Consider the following 24,636-nt stretch of genomic DNA (forward strand, 5'->3'; position numbering starts at 1 on the left):
CACAGAAAGAGAGATGTAGGAAGAAGTATTAGAAAAATAATGGGAGAAACAAATATATAGAAACATGTGAAAGTGTAATGGCTACACAGAGTGTGGAAAAGTGGAGGATAAATAGAAAGATGTAGCGGTGACAAAGAAACAGACTATGGGAGAGAAACACAGATCGACACTGGGGTTCAATTAATAGTGTATAATTATCAGGATAATGTGGCTTTCAGTAACTTATTTTCAGTTTTAACATTTGGGAGAATGCATCATAATGATTATAACACAAAATTTCATGGTCCATTGCAAGTTACAGTTGATCTATTTCCAGATCTGCCTACTTTTGTTACTTGTTCATTCCTGCTCTGCTGCTAACATTATATATTTCTAATCTAGGGAAGTAAAACAAGTTAGAACACACAGTCTCAATTTATGAATTTTTGAATAAGGTTCACTGCCTGTGAAACATTCAAGCACAGAAGCTGGTCTGATGGCATAAAGCTACTTGTTTTAACTCTGTCCTAAGCTGATTTCCAATTTTCAAAACAGACTTCACAATCCCTAGTTAGTGGAGAATTTGTTGCAACTTAGTGGCCCTAAATTGTTCAAAAGTTTGACCAGATCAAGACTGTGATTGAACTACGCAATGTTTCACTGTGGCCCAAACCTTGATACCTTCTCTCATCTGCTACATTTTACTTTTTGACTAGTACTCCCTGAAGGATACAGCGAATTCTGTATTAATGCATTTCAAGGTGGGACAATTACCAGGGCACAAATTAAGTATCACATAGAGAGGATGAGTTCATATAATTGTAGAACATTTCAGTATGAAAATGAGCTATTCGTCCATCAAGTCTGTTCTGGTATATTTCCCCTAATGAATCATCTAGTCGAATGCCACTCTCTTCTTTACTAAAAGAAAGACTTCCATTTATATAGTGTTTTTCATGACCACCGGATATCTCAAAGCACTTTACAGTCAACAAAGTACTTTTGAAGTGTAGTCACTGTTGTAGGAAATGTGGCAGCCAATTTGTGCACAGCAAACTCCTACAAACATCAATGCGATAATGTCCAGATAATCTTTTGTGATGTTGATTGAAGGATAGATGTTGGCGTCGACACCAGGGTCTTCGAAATAGTGTCATGGGATCTTTTACATCCACCCAAGCAGGCAGATGGAGCCTCGGTTTAACATCTTATCTGAAAGATGGCACCTCCAACAGTGCAGCAGTTCTTTAGTACTGTATTGGAGTGTCAGCCTTGAGTTTTGCGCTGAAGTCATGGAGTGGGACTTGAACCCGGTGAGGTGAGAGTGCTACCAGCTGAGCCATGCCTGACACTGCCCATATATATATCATTTAATATTCTTATTTTCAAGTGACTATCTAATTTCTTTTATAAAATGAATAAAATATATTCTTCCTACAACTCCAGAATCATTTTTAGGGTATGTGGGAAAATCACAGAAAAAGTAGGAACACTTTACAATTATTTTCCTATCAGCTTTTCTCCCCTTCTCTCCTAAACGCATTAATCTCACTGGAATACAGATCCACAGGTACTGATTTCCCTTTGCCACCTTTTGTCTATTCATCTGTAAGCACAGGCAGTGAGTGTTGAGAGACTATTTGATGATGGGAAGCATCAATCATCATTTGTCTTGCAGGCACCATCTGCAAATGTTTTTACTTTTTACTAGACAATGATATTAATCATAGATTGGGACAGCATAGAAGGAGGCCATTTGGCCCATCATGTCCATGCCAGCTCTCTGCAAGAGCAACTCACCTAGTCCCACTCCCCCTGCCCTGTAGCCCTGCAAATTATAGTGTGAAACCCACAAATGTATGTTCATGAAAAGGCATGCTTGCTGTTAATACCATTGCATAGATGCCCTTTCACTGGATCCAGTCAGGGGCCCCATGAAATTGCACAGGTTGTACAGTGCATTGCTGTCCCATGAAGCATCAGAGTCTAGCGTAATCCTACCTCATCTGACTCATGCATCATAGATGAAGATGACATTGACACTGAGTTTCGTACCTACTTTCCAGCAGAAGTCACTGAATAGTAATGATAAATAGGGATCAGAGATCATCTTTCTGTTCTTCTTACCCACATGCAAACTTGGGCAAGGGAAGCCAAAAATAAAACACAAATGATGACAGTAATTTTGCTTTTTTCCCTTTGAAAATCCAGCGCTTTTGTGTTGGAGGTGGAAGCTCTGACATATTACCACCATTATAAGTTCAGCATCTCTAATTTGTGTCTAAGATTTGCTAGAACTTTAACTAAAATCTGCCAAAGAAATAAATTTTGGAGTGAAACACCCTAAAAACAATTATGCAGCATGCTAATAGAAGGACAGAAATCTTTTGGAAATTTTTTGCTGCTGAGGACAGGTATGAAAAAACAAATCAGGATATTATCTTCCTTATCTTTGGCCTCCTTGTCTCAAGAGACAATAGGTAAGCGCCTGGAGGTGGTCAGTGGTTTGTGAAGCAGTGCCTGGAGTGGCTATAAAGGCCAATTCTAGACTGACAGACTCTTCCACAGGTGCTGCAGATAAAATTGGTTGTCAGGGCTGTTACACAGTTGGCTCCCTCCTTGCGCTTCTGTCTTTTTTCCTGCCAACTGCTAAGTCTCTTCGGCTTAGTAGGGTGTATATGCTGGGGATGTTGGCTGCTTCGAGGACTTCTGTGTTGGAGATACGGTCCTGCCACCTGATGCCAAGGATTCTCCGGAGGCAGCGAAGATGGAATGAATTGAGACGTCGCTCTTGGCTGACGTACGTTGTCCAGGCCTTGCTGTCGTAGAGCAAGGTACTGAGGACACAGGCTTGATACACTTGGACTTTTGTGTTCTGTGTCAGTGCGCCATTTTCCCACACTCTCTTGGCCAGTCTGGACATAGCAGAGGAAGCCTTACTCATGCGCTTGTTGAATTCTGCATCTAGAGACAGGTTATTGGTGATCGTTGAGCCTAGGTAGGTGAACTCTTGAACCACATCCAGAGTGTGGTCGCCGATATTTATGGATGGGGCATTTCTGGCATCCTGTCCCATGATGTTCGTTTTCTTGAGGCTGATGGTTAGGCTAAATTCTGTGCAGGCAGCCGCAATCCTGTCGATGAGTCTCTGCAGACACTCTTCAGTGTGAGATGTTAATGCAGCATCGTCAGCAAAGAGGAGTTCCCTGATGAGGACTTTCCGTACTTTGGTCTTCGCTCTTAGACGGGCAAGGTTGAACAACCTGCCACCTGATCTTGTGTGAAGGAAAATTCCTTCTTCTGAAGACTTGAACGCATGTGAGAGCAGCAGGGAGAAGAAGATCCCAAACAGTGTAGGTGCGAGAACACAGCCCTGTTTCACACCACTCAGGATAGGAAAGGGGTCTGATGAGGCGCCGCTATGCTGAATTGTGCCTTTTTATTGTCATGGAATGAGGTGATGATACTTAGTAGCTTTGGTGGGCATCCAATCTTTTCTAGTAGTCTGAAGAAACACAAAAAAAGCTATTAATGAAGGAAATACACTTTGGGCGGGTCAACCTCTATGACAAGAGAAGAGATAGTGTTCTTGTTTTGGCTGGGGACTCAGCTTGTTCCTAACAAAATGTTGCACTTTTAACTAGTCTTTTCAGATACTGATGCATCTGTTGCTGTTTATTTCCTCTTAAAATAAGTGAAATGCTCTCTGGCTGCAATCCATGTACAATGTTCAGATGCCCAGGCAAAACTGTTCTTTTATAAAATGGTAATTGAGCTGAAACCACGTACATTAGAATAGATTCTGTCCTTGTGCCATATAAAGGTACTAAATAAATACGTGTGTCCCCTGTGACTTGTGACTCTTCCACCACATAAATAGTTATTTCGATCCCTGAGTTGCTATCTACTATGAGCAGAATTCTGAAACTTGTAAGTCCCACAGATCCAATGCATTAGTGATCAGCACCTGATTAACAATACTGCAGTTTGACAATGCACGGTCACAATTTTCCAAAGAAGTATATTCTAAATTGGTTAAAAGTTTTCTCATTTTGATGGCACAGATGAAAGCCGCTGCATCCTATTGTGTTGTCAAAAAACGATCTTGGGTCGTGGCAGAGATGAACAAAAATGTACAATAGAATTGGAGGGAGGAGAAAGAAAGGCTAAAACTGAAACCTGGATCCTTTGGTAATCACTAGAGGTGTATTTTACTGATAAGATACAAGAATTTAGCCACAAAGTAACCTTACTGCAAAAGTGAACCCTTACCTCTGATCTTAACTGTACTATCCTATGGGCAGTAATTCCACTTTTGCAGTTTGAAAAGCATATTGCTAATGAGCACTAAGCTAGAAAATATCTGAAAAAAACTATCAGAGGTAAGGGATTCTGTATATCCTATTGGCATATGGCTCCTGGTAGAATAGTAAGTATGCCTTTAAATGGAACACTTACGTACTGTGGTCAACTATTGAGTGAGAGTGCACATTCAAGGTGCTGGTTTACAAAGTATATTATGATTTCTATTATTGAAATGAAAACTATACTGAATTTTTTTGTTTACCATGGTAGTAGTACTGTGTTTCAATGGTGATATTGGTGGAGTAGGTTGTAAAAGTACCCTTCATCAGAATGATTTGCAGTCCTGTGAATATTGAAACGACAAGTGACAAATAGAATAAATTGTTGTAATGTGACATAAAATACCTGATTTTTTTATGACTGGTGATTCTGGCAATCATTCATTATGCATCACCAGGAAAAGTAACTAAGACAGCTATACCAGGTCTTTTTATTTGATCAAAATTCATACTTCCTGGAAAATGGCAACTTAATGGGCTGCCACAATATCGGATCATCGGTATATCATTTAATAAATTTATTGAACCACCTGTAACAGAAGGTCTGTAAAATTTGTGTATGTCTTTTTGTATATATGTATAATTATAGACTAGTTCTTGTTATTAGAGTAGGATGGAAACAGATCATCATAAATCCAAATTTGGTAGATAGCTGCTTGTTGATTTGGAGGTGACCAGATTGGGGAGACTGGGTTTCAATTGCATAGCTTCTCGTGTTATTCTGAAAAGAATTCTCATTTGCATGTTTGTCAGGTGTGCCTCTATGCTTATGTCAATGGTGATGGGAAAATATATATTTTCACTCCTGGATAGTTCTTGAGATACAGGTGGTCTGATTACATTTTACAAGATTAAACATTTTTTTCCTATTTTAAACTGATTTATCAGAGAGAAAAACTTTCCTTAAACAAGAGAACTATGTTTATTTCAAATTGAATGTCACAAACCAAGCAGGTGATCTCACCTTATGCACGTTGTCACCTACCTGTACCTAACAAACCTGGTTGAATTTTTTGAGGAGGTAACAGATGTGATAGATAAGGTATATGGATGTTTTTTATATAGACTTCCAGAAGGTAGTCAACAAGGTTCCAGAAATGTTAACAACTTGCATTTACACAGTGTCTTTAACATAGTAAAACATCCTGAAGCACTTCACAAGGGTATTATCAAACAAAATTTAACACTGAGTCACATAAGGAGATATTAGAATAGATGGCCAAAAGCTTGAACACAAAAATGAGAGCACTTGAATCATTGACAACCTATTGGCTTGGATGGCGAATTGGTTAGGAGGTAGGAGATGGGGAGTAGGGATAATGGGTACCTACTCAAATTGGCAAGCTATATCCAGACAGGATCTAACCAGAGCTCTGTATAGCTGTAATGTAACTCCCATCCCTTTGCATTCCAGCTGTTAAAATAAAGACCAATATGCCATTAATCATTTAATATTTTTTGTACCTGCCCACCAGCTTTTAGTGATTTCTGTACTTGGACCCCTAAATCTCCCTGCTTATCCATGGTTCCTAGCTTCTCGCCATTTAGAAAATACTCTGATTTATCTTTCTTAAGTTCAAAGAGGATGGCCACACACTTTGCCACATTGAACTCCCATCAGCCAGTTTTGCCCACTCACTTAATCTAACAATGTCCCTTTGTAACTTTTTGCTCCCATCTACACTATTTACTGTACTATCTGAGCTGAAGATGGTTGGGCCTCGGACAGTACCCTGAGGAATTTCTGCAGTGATGTCCTGGGACTGAGATGATTGACCTCTAACAACCACAATCATCTTCCTTTGTACTAGGTATGACTCCAACCAGCGGAGAGTTTCCCCCCGATTCCCATTGACTCCAGTTTTGCTAGGGCTCCTTGATGCCGTACTCGGTCAAATGCTGCCTTGATGTCAAGATCAGTCACTCTCACCTCATCTCCTTTGAGTATAGAAGATGAAGGTGTGATCTAATTGAGGTGTTTATGATCAGAGGAGTTGATGGAGAGAAACCATTTTCTCCAGTGGGGCAGACCAGAACAAGGGAGCATAACCTTAAAATTAGATCTAGGCCATTCAGGGGTGAAAACTGAATGGCGGAACAGGCTTGAGGGGCTGATTGGCACATCCCTATTCCTATGTTCTCGCCTCCCTTTCTCTGCCGAAATTCCCAACTCTTGGGAAACCCATGCCCATCTGTTAGTTTAAATCAGGTAATGTGGCAGACTGATTTTAAATATATTGAGCATCAAAAATAGGAGCAAGAGGAGGCCATACGGTCCCTTGAGCTTGTCCTCCATTCAATAAAATCATGGCTGAACTTGTATATCAATTGCACTTTCCTGCCCGATCCCCATATCCTTTGATTCCGTCAGTGTCCAAAAATCTGTAGATCTCAGTCTTGAATCTACTCATCAACTAAGCCTTCACAACCCTGGTTCTCTACCCGTGGGGTAGAAAATTCCAAAGAAATTAAGCAACACTCGGATCCCATTCTCCATTTTTTCATATTTAACCACTCCCCGATGCTATACTGCCTGCCAAGGTTGGATGGGGTTAAAAAAAATTAAACTATGATTGAAACTCCATATTTGCAAATTATGTAAACATTGTTAGATGACACTTTGTTTTGTACATGTGCTTCAGTAATGGAAACTATGAAAGTGTCAGAAATCTGGAATATTGCAAAGTTTGAGAGAAAACACTGTGCCACCTTTAGTGAGAGCGAGAAATCCTGAGCATTGGAAAATGTGAGCGAAGAAGAGCCTAAGTTATTCAGACCAAGAAGTCCTTAATTGTTTCACTTACATTTCTATTCCTGTCATCTTCTAATGTATAGATTTTCCTTGTTGCTGTTTTCTGGTACAAGGTCTGTGATCTTTGGATAATGTCATGTACTAAATGGACTTTAAGCTAAATCTAGCCTTATGGTCAGTGTGACCTGTAAAAGTGAGTCTGATCTGGCATCCCATGAAATGCATTGTAGAACCAACATACATTCTTTACACAGTGTTCCAATGCACAGCAAGTTCCTTTTCCAGTTTTTTTTGTACAGTTCACTTCTAACAGGCAACTGTGTATGTTTTTAGTTTCTATGTCATAGATGGATTAGTACCTGTAGACCAATGTCATCTCCAGTGCTTATCACCTTTTAGTCCTGCATCATGATTCTGCAGCCTTCAGTGTGGTGATTGAGTAATTGGGTTACGCAATGTACCTACAAATACTGCTCCAGCAGGAAGTGTCTGGGGAAAAGGACCATGGAAGACTAAAATGAGCAGTACTGCTTTTTACTGGAAAAAATTGTCCAGAAGGAGGGCCACTGAAGAGATTATTTGGCTGGTTTGCTCATATCAAAACAACGTTTAAATTGGATAAGACAGTGGAGCTGTTGTCTCTACTTGATGGTTGTGAACCTTGTGTAGTTTACAGAAGCCACAACAAAGGTTTTAAAACCTTTCATCTCATCATCCTTACACCATCATAAGCATTAGAAATGAAACCCAAGATTCCAAACACACGTCTCATACAGTTCATGCTAATGTGTTGAGTGTCATGGCTACACTCATCAAGCCAGAGTTGTGGTGGTCTGAGCATCAATTGATGACTGATAACATGCTACCCAAGCTGGTCTTCAACTCCCAGCTGATAGAGGATAATTCTTCAGGTGTTACAAGGCTGTATTGAAAAACAACTGTGAGATCAATGTGGAATCCTGAGAGCAGCTTCTTATAAAGTCAGATGACAGAATGCCATTTGCCACTGTGAGATAGCATGTTGTGTAGTAGATATTTGCAGTAAACCAAATTCTTTATCCAAGGAGCAAGTAAAGTCCATTTCATAAGTCACCTAACTTCTATTGGACACTATGTGTGTTTATATTATACTCCACTCTATGATTTTTTTAACTTTACAAATTTTTATGTTGATCCAGATGAGGGCATATTGGTAAGAAACTGACCATTTTCCACTTTGTGCAACCAATGTCAGCAGAAAGCACTCTCACGCGAGGTATAGAACTGGTCAGATACAGAGAGAGCAAAGCTCTTTGTATTGTGCCTCACTACAGTCTAAACACAGCAACCTAATCTGTACTGCTATTATTTATTCTATGCTAATTCACTGTGGCTCTTGGTTATCCAGAAATCAAACAAGAAGGAACTTATGAATCTGGTAAGGTACTCTAGTTGAGACTGCAGATCGAGAAAGTGACTTTTTTTTCAAGAATTTAGCTGGGGATCCCTCCCATATCTCTGCTGGTTAATACTGTGAGTAACTGAGCCATATAGACAAAGAAGGTGTCAGATTCAATCTCTAGGCAGTACTGAGCTAACAGTAACTGTTAAAAATAACAGTTGCCCCTCATTTGTTAGAGAGGGGCAAGACTTCCATGTTTGCCTGTCCAGACTGCTATCCACTGACATCTATTGGAAAATTGTGTGCATTTGTGTGGACGTTGGAGGAGAACACATTTGGAAGTAGCTGTGATGCCCATTGCACCTGGATTGCATGCAGAGACTCATTGTATAGCCCACATATGAATAATATCTACTTAGGTAAGGTGTTGGACGGTAGCTGGCACTTGTGAAATTAAAACCTAGCAAGGAGTCATTGATTTTAGGAGGAGATAACCAGAGAAAATTGACATCAAAAGTTGGAACACAATGGACATTCCTTTTCCAAAATACATCGCAAATTTGCTTTTGAATTTTCAATTACAGCAGACACTTTTTTTATCCAGTGGGTCCTCCAAGTGGTACTTTTTATATAAACATATTCCTGCAGCTGGTGACCTAGATTTTGCTACATATCAAAAAGTGTATTTTATTTCCACAATTCCTCTGTCTATTGGAACACTATGGGGGAAATTTTAAGCTCCCAAAAACAGGTGGGTTGGAGCATGTGACGTAAAAAATCTGAAACCCGACCCCAACCCACTTCCCGTGTACCCAGTTTTAAAAGGGGCAGGACAGGAGAGCAGGCAACCAACCTGCTCTCAGGGAGCTTATTGTAATGAGGCTGTGTGCCTCTGAATTAACGGCCATTCTAAATTTAACCTTGATGGGCCAAGTTTCCTGAGTCTCTGGGAAACCTGTTGGCTAAAGGGAGCCTGGAACTGCTGGATCTAGAAGGTAAGTGCCTTTCCACTTGGATCCAGTTTACCTGCTTCGCCAGCCCCCGCGATCAGGTACCTCCGTAACCCTTCCGATTTCCGCTCCTTCCCTCCAATGCCTCCAAGCCCTCCCTCCCTCATCTCCACTTCCCGGCTGAGTCCTGGTACTGAAGACCAATACCCTGCCACCCTCTCAATCTGGCTGGCTGCAGCTGGGAAGTGGAGACAAAATATGTTAATCAGGTCCTGCCGTTAAATTCATTTTTTTGGGTTTCTCAACCTTGCACCTACTCCACTCCCCACCTGGCCTCCCTTTCCTTCACTTCCTTCCCGTCTCCAAGCAAATATTGGGATCTATATTTCTAACGTGATTGATGTTGGTATGCCTAATTCATGTTGTTTGATGCAACTCCAAACATCCGTTTACTGTAAATACTCATTGTAAAAGAAAGGCCTTACCTTTTATATAGTGGCTTATTATATATCTCAGTAATGTTTCAGAACACTTTGAAGTACATTTTTTAAAAATATGGTGTAATGTAGTGTTTCTTAGGCTGGATTGAATATAAGGGAAAGCACTTTACGATTGTAACTACTTATGTTTATATAGTGCCTTTAACGCAATAAAACATCCCAAGGCACATCAGAGGAGAAATATAAAACAAAATATGACACTGAGCCGCATAAGGAAATATTGGGTCAGATGACCAAAAGCTTGGTCAAACAGGTAGGTTTGAATGAGTGTCTTAAAGGCAGAAAGCAAGGTAGAGAGACTGAGAGGTGTAAGGAGGGAATTCCAGAGCTTAGGGCCTAGGTAACTGAAGGCGCAGCTACCAATAGTGGAGCGATTAAAATCGGGGATGCAAAGGAGGCTATTAAAATATTACAGTCATTTTTCCCAGTTCCAGTGCTTTTCTAACATTTAAATTAACATTAGCATGAAATGGCCCACAGCAAATTACATGACATGATGATTTATAGAGCCAAGGCTATATTCTGCTAATAGTGTGGAGCTGTGTTTAAGGCCACAAAGACTAATCTGCAAATGTGCAGACTGAGTTCAATTAAATTTTTGTGTTGGTAAGGAAGTTTGCAGTTTAGAAGATGCTTATAAATTTCTGGTTCTCAGTTAATATATTAATCAAAACTTCATTTTCAGCAGTAAGTCATCAAGGTAGTGGAGAAACCACAATTGTGACAAAGAGCATTTTTCAAAAAGATTTGTAATGACTTTACTGCCTCTTTTTCTCTTTTATTAATAGATTCTGCTGACTCCTCATGTTTGTTTCCTCATTGATAATTTTCAAGCCACATTCCTTGTTCTTGATTCCTGTGTTTACTTTTACAGTTTTGATTAGTTACTCTTTTATGATAATGACAGTGAGTATTAACTATATCAGTGGCAGCTTTTATTCCAAACAATTTTTTTTTCCTCATCAGATGCGTTTTTGAAAATGATTTGATCCAACCTGGATTATGAATTTGAACAGGTTTTCAATTAAACTCGACTTCAAGCTGAGGGACAGAGATGAGTCACACTGTCCTATGGAAACAGCTCTCTGTTTCGATATGATTAGTTTATTGAGCTGCTGTAAGTGGATGGAAAAACTCATTTATTTCCCATTGAATGGAATGTCCAATGAGCAGCGTTAGGTAATTTTGTATATTAACTGCAGGTTATTGCTGTTATCAACTTCTTCCTGCGAAAAATGTGGACAATTATCTCGGTAGATAATCCATTCTGGGGTAATGTCTGGAAGTGTTTATGAATGACAGAAAGATTATCCATTCACAAATGATGGTGGCTGCAAACTTTGCCCCACCCACTGATTTTCAGGTGATGCAAAAATTGTGGACTAAATTTTGCTGCTGGAAAATAAAAATAAATTTTTTAACATATCCATAGATTTACTGCTCCAGAGAGGAAGAAACAAAGGGTGGAATGTGTATATTTATGTATGCAATTGTGGTATTTATTTATTTAAGGGAAATACTTATTTTTGAGGAACCAATGAAAGCAATTCAATGTCTTTAGAGATCTCCTGGAAACTTAAAAACCAATGGTACCAGACCCACCAGGGATTTTCTTACCATCTCCATTGCTGGCATCCTAGGAATCCACCAGTGAGCCAAAAAATGCCTTCCACCTCTCAGTTTGCCAAACCACAGCTTTTCTTCCCACAGTACTGGCAAGCCTATGATGCCAAATTCCCAGCACCATGCAGTACTACTGAACTCCAGCACACCGCCCCATTTTTGCCAGTACCTTGGACCATTTATCTGGTGCTATCAGATTGCAGAACCACCACCAGTACCAGTGTTGCTCAGCTGCCACCCCCCTGTCCCCAATATTGCTGTAAGGTATGGATCAAAATTAAACCCGTAATTAAAGGCTACTCTATGGTGACTTTCACAGACTAATGAACAAATCATAGAGTTTAATTTCCAAAGCACCGATAAAAGTACTGAATGTCAGGTAATAAAAATAGAATTTGATTTATTCAGTCAATAAATCAATCGCCTTGCCAATACCTTGTGCATTATTTGGCATTTCACCCCGATCATTAAAAAATATTTTATCTGTCTTCTGCTCCATTGATAAATATACGTCTCTGCCTAGTCTGCTAGCCTATCTATGTCCTGTCGTAGGCGTTTCATTTCATCCTCACTGTTAGCCACAGCTCCAAGTTTGGTGTCAATGACAAATTTTGAAATTCTACCCTGTATTCCAAGATCCAAATCATTTATATATAGCAAAAAAGGCAGTGGTCTTAGCACATGGGGAACACTACTGTCTACCACTGGCTGTTCCCTGTCCTTAAACAAATTTTTTTATCCAATTGGACACTGACCCTCCTATTTCATTTTGTATGATATAATGCTCCTGGTCTTTTATAAAATTGCTAATTTACTGATTTAGCTCGAAGTGCTCGGAACAGATGTATCAAAAATCTCCATAGTGACTTAGATTACTCTATTCAGCAAGTCATTTTTTGGCACAAGATGTATTACTATGAGTAGAGGAGAAGGAAAGGAAATTCTTAATTTCACAAAGAATTTCTAAAAGCCCTAACGAATTTGTATTAAACTATCAATACAATTATTGTTGGCAAGTCATTTGGTGTGGCAAAATCACAGCAAAATGCCTACAATTCTAAGCAGTTGTGGGTGATAAATTTTTGCAGTCCCAATCAGCCTTTCCCCTCATCAGCTTTTCACTTTTAAAGTGCTGTGTATGTCTCTCTCAGTTCACTTAAGATTGAAGGAAGTTTCCAGCTGGTTACTGTAACAGCTGGTTGTACAGTCAGCAGTATCTCACTCACCAGCTCTGCTTCAAATTAAGTTGGAATTAAATTGACAAGGAGTGGAGCTGAATATGTTAAATCTATAAGAATAGCTGGTTAGTGCTCAACTGCTTGAACAGGTGTGCACTCAGTTCCATTCCACTTGTTCGGTTTCAAATGCAAACTTTAATTTTGAACAGGGTCAACTGCTTCACTCTGAGGCAGGCTGACCAAGGCAAAATAGTAAAACAGCAGCTACTTGTATTTATAATGCATCTTTAATGTAATAAATGCCCCGAGTTGCTTCATAGAAGCATTATAAAACATAATACGACACCTAGCTACATAAGGAGATTTTAGGGCACATTACGAAAAGCTAGTCAAAGAAGTAGATTTTAAGGAGCATCTTAAAGGAGGAAAGCTAAGCAGAGAGGAAGAGAGGTGTAGGGAGGGAATTCCAGAACTTAGAGCCCAGGCAGCTGAAGACAAGGCCACCACTGGTAGAGCGATTAAAATCGTGAATGCTCACGAGGCCAGAATATCTCAGAGTTTGTGGGACTGGAGGAGATTGCAGCGATAGGGAAGAGTGAGGCCATGCTGTTGATTAAAATTGAAGTATAGGTGAGGGGTACACTGAAAGAGAAAGTTTCCCTGTAAGATAAATAACCATATGATTTGTTGGTTGGATGTTGTGCGACAATAAATATCTTGCTGATTTTATTATCATTTAATTGCAAAAAAACTTCTTTACACTTGCCATAACGAGTCCCAGTAAGTATTCATATGTCACCTACGTGTGGCATATCTACGTAAATCATTGAACAGGTGGTGCGTTTGCGTTTTTATTCTGGGTTGTGTTATTGTACCATGAAGGTCATGGTTTTGGGTACAACATTAGTAGAAATTATATTTATGTTGACTTGTGGATAAGGTTTGCAGAGATCAACTGTACTTTTTATGTTCTTATTTGAGCCAGCAGCAAGGCTAGATAAGTATAATTAAATACCTTAGCTCCAATTATAGAGTATTTGTACTTCATGTGCTTTTCTCTTCTTTTCATCCAAGAATGAACAAGCCTTTTTAAAAGTTTATTGATTCACAGCAATGCTGTATGCTGAAATACGAATATGTGACACCTCAGAATAAGTATATATTCCTCTCTCATTTTGCAGTCTCAACCACATTGCTGTGGGAGGGGCTGAGTATAGACCATATTATTATTTGTAGGTATGGAGGGGAATTGGTAAGAAATCAATTCAGCCATGAACTTATTGAATGGCGGAGCAGGCTCGAAGGGCCGAGTGGCCTACTCCTGCTCCTAATTCGTATGCTTGTCTGAAATGTCCCTGGAGCAAGTTAGCCACTTGCCCCTTCAGGGGCAGTTGGTATTTGGCTTGGAGAGAGCAAAGGATAAAAAGCAAAAATCTGAGGATGAGCATGCTTTCAAAAAAAAATTCTTCCAAGTTTTGCCCCTTCAGGTCCTAACTGTGGCACCCGGTATTACATTTTTTTCCTCCAGATGGGAGGTCAGGAGAATTTGGTCAGTTTCCTTAATCATCCGATGGAAAATCAATTCTACAGAGCAAGACTAGTTTAACCGATTTTTCCTGTGACCAGCTGTAGATTGTAGCAATTCTTTCTGATTGGAATATATGGCAATTGCAGATGGTATTAATTGGCTTGATGCTGCCATGTTTCAGCATGGATTGCTCAATCATAAACCATATCCATTGTGCACAGATAGGTTAAAATACCTACTTTTAAATATGGTAGGGTTTGCACAACATCACCATTGCTATTGTTAAATGTAATGCAGAAGGGTAGCAAAAATTAGCTGATGGCAGCCAACCAGATTGCTGAGTTTTGATAAATTATACACTGATTTTCTTATCTTGTTTTCTTAGTGGGCAAAGTGGAGAGTGCCATTTAACTGTACCACCTGCAGAGGTTGGTATGGCAACACAGGCCTACGTTACAGAACTCCCACCAGCTCAGCAACAGCCTCAACAGCAGCAGCAACAGCCGCAGCAGCAACAACCAACCCAACAACAGTATGTTACAGACCTGCAGACTGCTGCACAACCGTCACAACAACAGCAGCCACCACCGTCCCAAAAACAGTATGTCAGTGAGCTACAGGTGTCGCAACAACAACAACAGCAGCCTTCTGCTCAGTTGTCACCAGTAACAGCACCACAGCAGTACATTGTGGTTACAGTGTCAGGTGAGTACAGCATACGATAAATGTGATGAATAGCTGTGGGTAATCTGACGCCTGTTGGTGCCTCACTGCAGTTATCCAAGGGCAGTTTCATAATTGTCCTTGTTAATGCTGTCTCTGGCTGTATAATTGTTCTGTTTTAAAACTAATAATTATAACATCTGGTATACTCTCAGAAGGGTCAAAAACTCCTTCAATCTGAACCTTAGGATCTGTTTTACATGATGTTAGGGACTGCAAAAAAAAATTAGTATCAGATCTGTGGTACCATCTAGAGTAAGTCTTCACAGTGTTCCCTCTAAGCTGCACAGGTGCCCGGCCGTGAAGCAATCCGGAACATATCTTTAAGACATGCGTGACCATGCAGCAATCTTAAAGGGACCATGCAGTGCAACAAACAGGCCACGCAAAACAAAAATATTAAAGGCAACATTGAGTCAAAATGCGACAGAATTTGTTTTTAACCAATGGAGTATTTCATTGTTTCTCTTGCTCTCATAGGACTTTTAGGGGTAGAAACTTATAGCTACATCATGACACTAGAGTGGCACTGGGGGAAATGATCCTGTGTGCCTGAACAGTTTGACACTGTCAAGTGTGATCAGCACACTCCAAACAAAAAAAACTGACGAGATTTTATATATTGGTCTACATTTTTCAAGGATTGGTGAGTATTATTTTAGTTACTGCGAGAAGATTATACCCTCATTGCTTCTGTAAACTTTAAAAAGAAGTTTCAAAATTAAAAAAAGATTTTATTGAATTGGCTATATTAGCAATTTGACAGATAAAAGAGAGACAAAAGAATGCAACTCCTATTGAATCATAGAATGGTTACAGCATAGAAAGAGGCTATTCGGCCTGTCATGTCTGTGCCAGTTCTCTGCGAGAGCAATTCACCTAGTTCCACCCACCTGCCTTTTCTCTGTAGCCCTGCAATTTTTTTCTCTTCAAAAAAATCTCCATTTCTCTTTTGCAGCCCACAACTGAAACTGCCTCCACCACACTCTCAGGCAGTGCATTCCAGATCCTAACCACTTGCTGTGTAAAAAAGGTTTTTCCTCATGTTGCCATTGCTTCTTTTGCCAGTTACCTTAAATAGGTGTCCTCTGGTTCTGGATCCTTGTACCAATGAGAACAGTTTCTCCCTATCTACTCTGGCCATACCCCTCATGATTTGAACACCTCTATCAAATCCCCTCTTAATCTTCTCTTCTCCAACCTATCCATGTAAATGAAGCTCTTCACCCCTGGAATAATTCCCGTGAATCTTTTCTGCACCCTCTCTAATGCCTTAACATCCTCCCTAAAGTGCAGTGCCCAGAACTGGACACAGTATGCCAGTTGAGGCTAAACCAGTGTTTTATACAGGTTTATCATAATTTCCTTGCTTTTGTACTCCATGCCCCTGTTTATAAAACCCAGGAGCCTGTATGCTTTATTAACTGCTTTATCAACCTGCCCTGCAACCTTCAGTGATTTGTGCACATATATCCCCAGGTCCATCTGCTCCTACACCCCTGTAGAATTGTACTCTTTAATTTATATTGCCTCTCTTTGTTCTCCCTACCAAAATTAATCACTTCACATTTTTCTGCATTAAATTTCATCTTCCACTTGTCTGCCCATTCCGCCTATTTATGTCCTCTTGAAGTTTATCACTATCCTCCACACAGTTCACAATACTTCCAAGTTTTGTGTCAATTACAAATTTTGAAATTGTGCCCTGTACATCTAAGTCTAGGCCATCATTATGGATCAAGAAAAGAAGGGGTCCTATCAACCGTTTACAACTATTCTCTGTTTGCGGTCACTCAGCCAATTTCATATCCATGCTGCTACTGTCCCTTTTATTCCGTGGGCTCTAACTTTGCTGACAAGCTTATTAAGTGGCACTTGATCAAATGTGGACAACAAGTGGAAGATGAAATTTAATACAGAAAAATGTGAAGTGATTAATTTTGGTAGGGAGAACAAAGAGAGGCAATATAAATTAAAGAGTACAATTCTACAGGGGGTGCAGGAGCAGATGGATCTGGGGATATATGTGCACAAATCACTGAACAGGCTCCAGAAGCTGGCCGAGCGCGTCTACCCTGAGGCACAGTGTGGCTTTCGTGCAGAGAGATCGACCGTTGACATGCTGTTCTCCCTTCGTCAGATACAGGAGAAATGCCATGAACAACAGATGCCCCTCTACATTGCTTTCATTGATCTCACCAAAGCCTTTGACCTCATCAGTAGACGTGGTCTCTTCAGACTACTAGAAAAGATCGGATGCCCACCAAAGCTACTAAGTGTCATCACCTCATTCCATGACAATATGAAAGGCACAATTCAACATGGTGGCTCCTCATCAGAGCCCTTTCCTATCCTGAGTGGTGTGAAACAGGACTGTGTTCTCGCACCCACACTTTTTGGGATTTTCTTCTCCCTGCTGCTTTCACATGCGTTCAAGTCCTCTGAAGAAGGAATTTTCCTCCACACAAGATCAGGGGGCAGGTTGTTCAACCTTGCCCGTCTTAGAGCGAAGTCCAAAGTACGGAAAGTCCTCATCAGGGAACTCCTCTTTGCTGACGATGCTGCTTTAACATCTCACACTGAAGAGTGCCTGCAGAGCCTCATCGACAGGTTTGCGGCTGCCTGCAATGAATTTGGCCTAACCATCAGCCTCAAGAAAACAAACATCATGGGGCAGGACGTCAGAAATGCTCCATCCATCAATATTGGCGACCACGCTCTGGAAGTGGTTCAAGAGTTCACCTACCTAGGCTCAACTATCACCAGTAACCTGTCTCTAGATGCAGAAATCAACAAGCGCATGAGTAAGGCTTCCACTGCTATGTCCAGACTGGCCAAGGGAGTGTGGGAAAATGGCGCACTGGCACGGAACACAAAAGTCCGAGTGTATCAGGCCTGTGTCCTCAGTACCTTGCTCTATGGCAGCGAGGCCTGGACAACGTATGCCAGCCAAAAGCGATGTCTCAATTCATTCCATCTTCGCTGCCTCCGGAGAATTCTTGGCATCAGGTGGCAGGACCGTATCTCCAACACAGAAGTCCTCAAAGCGGCCAACATCCCCAGCTTGTACACACTACTGAGTCAGCGGCGCTTGAGATGGCTTGGCCATGTGAGCCGCATGGAAGGTGGCAGGATCCCCAAAGACACATTGTACAGCAAGCTTGCCACTGGTATCAGACCCACTGGCCGTCCATGTCTCCACTTTAAAGACGTCTGCAAACGCGACATGAAATCCTGTGACATTGATCACAAGTCGTGGGAGTCCGTTGCCAGCGTTCGCCAGAGCTGGCGGGCAGCCATAAAGACAGGGCTAAAATGTGGCGAGTCGAAGAGACTTAGTAGTTGGCAGGGAAAAAGACAGGCGCAAGGGGAGAGCCAACTGTGCAACAGCCCCGACAAACAAATTTCTCTGCAGCACCTGTGGAAGAGCCTGTCACTCTAGAATTGGCCTTTATAGCCACTCCAGGCGCTGCTTCACAAACCACTGACCACCTCCAGGCGCGTATCCATTGTCTCTCGAGATAAGGAGGCCCAAAAGAAAAAAGAGATCAAATGCCTTTTGAAAGTCCATGTACACCACATGAACAGCAATGTGCTCCTCAGCCCTCTCTGTTACCTCATCAAAAACTCAAGAAAGCTAGTTAAACATGTTTTTTCTTAACAAATCGGTGCTGGCTTTCCTTAATTAATCCACATTTGCCCAAATGACTATTAATTTTGTCCCAAATTGTTTCTAGAGGTTTTTCCACTATCAAGGTTAAACTGGCTGGCCTGCAGTTTCTGGGCTTGTCCGTACCCACTTTTCTGAACAAGGGTGCGACATTTGTAATTCTCCAGTCATCTGGTATCACCCCTGTATCTAAGGAGGAATGGAAGATTATGCTTGCTTCCCTTAGCATGCTTGGATGCATCTCATCCAGCTCTGGGGACTTATCAACTTGGAGTACAGCAAGCCTATCTAATACCTCCTCTTTATCAATTTTTAGCCCATCCAGTGTCTCAACTACCTTCTCTTTCACCATGGCTTAGGCTGCATCATCTTACTTGATACAGACAGATGCAAAGTACTCATTTAATACCTTAACCATGCCCACTACCTCTGTGCGTATCCCCATTTCAGTCCCTAATTGGCCCCGCTCCTTCTTTTACCACCCTTTTACTATTAATATGCCTACAGAAGACTTCTAGATTCCCTTTTATGCTAACTGCCAGTCTCTTATTTATTTAGAGAGACAGCACTGAAACAGTTCCTTCGGCCCACCAAGTCTGTGCCGACCAACAACCACCCATTTATACTAATCCTACATTAATCCCATATTCCCTACCACATCCCCAGCATTCTCTTACCACCTACATACACGAGGGGCAATTTATAATGGCCAATTTATCTATCAACCTGCAAGTCTTTGGCTGTGTGAGGAAACCAGAGCACCAGGTGGAAAACCACGCGGTCACAGGGAGAACTTGCAAACTCCGCTCAGGCAGTACCCAGAACTGAACCCGGGTCGCTGGAGCTGTGAGGCTGCGGTGCTAACCACTGCGCCACTGTGCTGCCCTTCTCATACTCTCTTTGCTGCTCTTATTTGTTTTTTCACTTCACCTCTGAACCTTCTATATTTAGCCTGGTTTTCAATTGTGTTATCTACCTGATATCTGTCGTATGCACCCTTTTTCTACTTCATCTTACTCTCTATCTCTTTCATCATCCAGGGAGCTCTGGATTTGTTTGCCCTACCTTCCTCCCCCTCATGGGAATGTACCTTGACTGTACCCGAACTATCTCCTCTTTAAAGGCAGCCAATTGTTCAGTTACCGTTTTGCCTGCCAATCTTTGATTCCAATTTACTTGGGCCAGTTACAATGGTACTGGGAGTAATCTGGATATTACTACCTTTGAGGTCCTGCTTGCTAGTATATTTCCCAGCTCCTTAAACTCTGCTTGCAGGACCTCTTTCTGATTTCTGCCTATGTAGTTGGTACCAATATGGACTACGGCCACTGGCTGTTCATCCTTCCTCCTTGGAGTGCTCTGCAGCTGCTCAGTGGCATCTTTGACCCTGGCACTAGGGAGGCAGCATACCATCCTGATTAACATCTAATTCAAAAACAATGATCTGGCAGCTAGCAGTCCATGCTTCATTAATAATTATTTCCAGGAGATCGCTGGAATAGGTAAGATGGCCGCTGAAGCTTAAGTGCATTTATCTGCTTGTTGTATATTGTGAGAACCATTATGCCATATTTGACAGATATTTGGGTTTCACAGCCAATCGACCAATGATAGCTATGTTGATTTATTTTATTGTCAATTTCACAAACATTTAGTTCTCTCTAAAGTTGTTACTTCGACTCCAGGTATATCAATGGAAGCTTTAATCACCAATTTCCTAAGTTAAGGAGGTTTACATGTCAGTTAATACACAATAGAATTACATTAAATGTGAAATTGTAATTACTGAGAAAGGTTCAACTTTTTTATATACTCGTTAGTAATTTTAACTCTGTACTATCAAAGTACCATAACAAATGGCATCAACATATATACTTGAGCACATTGCTATTAAAACTGCCTCAGTTCTGCATGCATTTTTGCTTTTCTTTATTTTTGTTCCTCATTCACTTTTTCTGTAATATGCTGATGATACATCAATAGTTTTGCTGAATGGTTTTATTTGTTTTGGAGCACTGGATCATAATATTTTGCAACTGGGAAAGAGGAACTTCAGACAAATATCTCTTTAAATTGCCTCTGTTTATTTGTCATGTATTGTCTGGGCATCTTGAATGTCTTGGTCGGTCTTGTGCTGTATCTGAAAGAGTGGAGTGCTTATAGAATTTTATTAAAGGAAAAATACATGCTCATGAGGTTGGTTAGCCTTTGATTTTATTTCCTCAGACCAAGTTATCAAGTGGAGAAAGTACATTATTAGCATATTGTTGGTTAGATATGCACATGAAATCATTGGCTCATGTTGGCTGTTGATTGACAAGGTCTCATAGAAACATAGAAAATAGGAGCAGGAGTAGGCCATTCAGCTCTTCAAGCCTGCTCCGCCATTCATTATGATCATGGCTGATCATCCAACTCAGTAACCTGTTCCCGCTTTCCCCCTATATCCTTTGATTCCTTTCGCCCCAAGAGCTATATCTAACTCCCTCTTGAAAACATACAATGTTTTGGCCTCAACTGCTTTCTGTGTTAGCGAATTCCACAGGCTCACCACTCTCTGGGTGAAGAAATTTCTCCTCATCTCAATCCTGAAAGGTTTACCCCGTATCCTTAGACGATGACCCCTGCTTCTGGACTCCCCCACCATCGGGAACATCCTTCCTGCATCTACCCTGTCAAGTCCTGTTAGAATTTTATAGGTTTCTATCAGATCCCCCCTCACTCTTCTGAACTCCAGCGAATATAATCCTAACCGACTCAATCTCTCCGCATACGTCAGTCCCGCCATCCCAGGAATCAGTCTGGTAAACCTCCGCTGCACTCCCTGTATAGCAAGAACATCCTTCCTCAGATAAGGAGACCAAAACTGTACACAATATTCCAGGTGTGGCCTCAACAAAACCCTGTATAATTGCAGCAAGATATCCCTGCTTCTGTACTCGAATCCTCTCGCTATGAAGGCCAATATACCATTTGCCTTTTTTACTGCCTGTTGCACCTGCATGCTTACCTTCAGCGACTGGTGTACGAGAACACCCAGGTCTCGCTGCACATGCCCCTCTCTCAGTTTATAGCCGTTCAGATAATCTGCCTTCCTGTTTTTGCTACCAAAGTGGATAACCTCACATTTATCCACATTATACTGCATCTGCCATGCATTAGCCCACTCACTCAACTTGTCCAAATCACCCTGAAGCCTCTCTGCATCCTCCTCTCAACTCACCCTCCCACCCAGTTTTGTGTCATCTGCAAATTTGGAGATATTACATTAAGTTCCCTCATCTAAATCATTAATATATATTGTGAATAGCTGGGGTCCTAGCACCGATCCCTGCAGTACCCCACTAGTCATTGCCTGCCATTCCGAAAAAGACCCATTTATCCCTACTCTTTGTTTCCTGTCAGCCAACCAATTTTCTGTCCATCGCAATACTCTACCCCCAATCCCATGCGCTTTAATTTTACATGCTAATCTCTTATGTGGGACTTTGTTGAAAGCCTCCTGGAAGTCCAAATAAACCACATCCACTGGCTCCCCCTCATCAATTCTACTAGTTACATCCTCGAAGAATCCTAGTAGATTTGTCAAGCATGATTTCCCTTTCGTAAATCCATGCTGACTCTGCCTGATTCTACCACTGTTCTCTATAAAATCTGTGCTCTGCTATAAAATCTTTGATAACGGACTCTAGAATTTTCCCCACTACCGACGTCAGGCTGACTGGTCTATAATTCCCTGCTTTCTCTCCACCTCCCTTTTTAAATAGTGGGGTGACATTAGCGACCCTCCAATCTGTAGGAACTGTTCCAGAGTCTATAGAATCTTGGAAGATGACCACCAATGCATCCACTATTTCTAGGTCCACTTCCTTAAGTACTCTGGGATGCATACCATCAGGCCTGGGGATTTATCGGCCTTCAATCCCATCAATTTCCCCAGCACCATTTCTTTACTAATACTGATTTCTTTCAGTTCCTCTCTCTCACTGAGCCCTGTGTTCCCCAACCTTACTGGTATGATATTTGTGTCCTCCTTTGTGAAGACAGAACCAAAGTATGCATTTAGTTGGTCAGCCATTTATTTATTCCCCATAATAAATTCCCCTGTTTCTGACTGTAAGGGACCTACATTTGTCTTCACCAATCTTTTTCTTTTCACATATCTATAGAAACTTTTACAGTCAGTTTTTATGTTCCCCGCAAGCTTGCTCTCGTACTCTATTTTCCCCTTCTTAATCAATCCCTTGGTCCTCCTTTGCTGAATTCTAAACTGCTCCCAATCCTCAGGTCTGTTGTTTATCCTGGCAAATTTATATGCCTCTTCCTTGGATCTAATGCTATCTCTAATTTCCCTTGTAAGCCATGGTTTGGCTACCTTTCCCGTCATATTTAGCAAAACTAATATTGTTGATTAAAAGGGCAAGAAAAATGTAGCTGGAGTACTTTTTGTTCAAAGTCTATTGAAAATGATACATATGTAATTTAGGTTTATTTTTTAAAAGGCCAATTTTCTGACTTCCACAGAGAACTGCTAGGTTGTGCCTTCAGCAAGAAACTTCGCTGACAGGCGCAACCTTATGTGTTCTGGACTGGCTCCTTTGATTGGTGGCTGCCACTTCGGAATGGTCTGAGCGCTAATTCGGAGCTGCTGGACTCTTGAGATACCTAGGGGAATGCACAGTAACTGTTGTGTTGCAGATTAATACTTCTGAAATTTAATATTGTTCGACTAGAAAATAGCAGCTTGATTTGGTTTTCCTAGTCAGTGTTCTAAGTACTTGTAAAATATTATTGCTGAGGCCCACAGTACAAATGGGAAATTGAATTGTTCAGTATTTATCTATGTATGGACTTCATTTTAGTTACAGCTTGAACAAATAAAATACCGGTGTTTGAATATTGTCTAGTTATTGACTCATGAAATTATAAATGCATATTTTCAGATTTTTCCTACACCCTGTACGACAACCGTTGCAAACTAGAAGAGAAGAGTTTATGATACGAGTTTACTAACAGGAGTGACAGCTTATGGTATGGTCAGCTAAGCTACAGGTCTAGGTATGGCCTGGAATGTCCAACCCCTGATCATAGAACCATGGAATGATATCACATAGAAGGAAACTATTTGACCCATCGTGCCTGTGCTGGTTCTTTGGAAGAACACAGGAACACAAGAAATAGGAGCAGGAGTAGGCCATTCAGCTCTTCGAGCCCAGCCTGCTTCACCATTCAATGAGATCATGGCTGATCTTCTACTTCAACACCATTTTCCTACACTACTCCCGAAACCCTTGATGTTTTTAATATGTAGAAATCCATTGATCTCAGTCTTGAACATACTCAATGACTGAGCTCCACAGCCCTCTGGGGCAGAGAATTCCAAAGATTCACCACCCTCTGCGTGAAGAAATTCCTCTTCATTTCAGTCTTAAATGGCCTGCCCCTTATTCTGAGAGTGTGTTCTAGTTCTGGACTTCCCGCATTAACCCTGTCAAGTACTGTAAGAATTTTGTATGTTTGAATGAGGTCACTTCTCATTCTTCTAAACTTCTAAAGATCCAAGAGCTATCCAAGTAGTCCCAATCCCCGACCCTTTCCCAGAGCCCTGCAATTTTTTCCCCCTTCAAGATTTATTCAATTCCCTTTTGAAAGTTATGATTGAATCTGCTTCTACCCTTTTCAGGCAGTGCTTTCCAGATCTTAACTCACTGAGTAAATATATTTCTCCTTACCTCTGGTTCTTTTGCCAATTACTTTAAATTTTTGTCCTCTGGTTATTGACCCTCCCGTCATTAGAAACAGTTTCTCCTTATTTACTGTATCAAAAATCTTTCACGACCTTGATTATCTCTATAAAATTTCCTCTTAACTGTTGCTACTGTAAGCGAATAACCTAGCTTCTTTAATCTCTCCACATAACTGAAGTCCCACATTGCTGGTACTATTCTAATAAATCTCTGCACCCTCTCTAAGGCCTTGGCATTCCTT

At 41.0% G+C, this 24,636-nt stretch overlaps 1 protein-coding gene across 9 annotated transcripts in view; it reads left to right on the plus strand.

Annotated features, from left to right (window-relative positions):
- Positions 1-24,636, plus strand: part of rfx1a (regulatory factor X, 1a (influences HLA class II expression)) — a 239,869-nt gene that overhangs the window by 107,675 nt on the left and 107,558 nt on the right. For 5 of the 9 annotated variants that reach the window (XM_068021068.1, XM_068021069.1, XM_068021077.1 and 2 more), the window contains one exon: positions 14,641-14,960. In XM_068021068.1, coding sequence (XP_067877169.1) covers positions 14,641-14,960 — 320 coding nt within the window. Of the gene's footprint in view, positions 1-10,892; positions 11,106-14,640; positions 14,961-24,636 lie in introns of all 9 variants that reach the window. The other 4 variants (XM_068021072.1, XM_068021073.1, XM_068021071.1 and 1 more) reach the window with 2 other exon arrangements.

Source organism: Heterodontus francisci, chromosome 43 (assembly GCF_036365525.1).
Source record: "Heterodontus francisci isolate sHetFra1 chromosome 43, sHetFra1.hap1, whole genome shotgun sequence".
NCBI lineage: Eukaryota > Metazoa > Chordata > Chondrichthyes > Heterodontiformes > Heterodontidae > Heterodontus > Heterodontus francisci.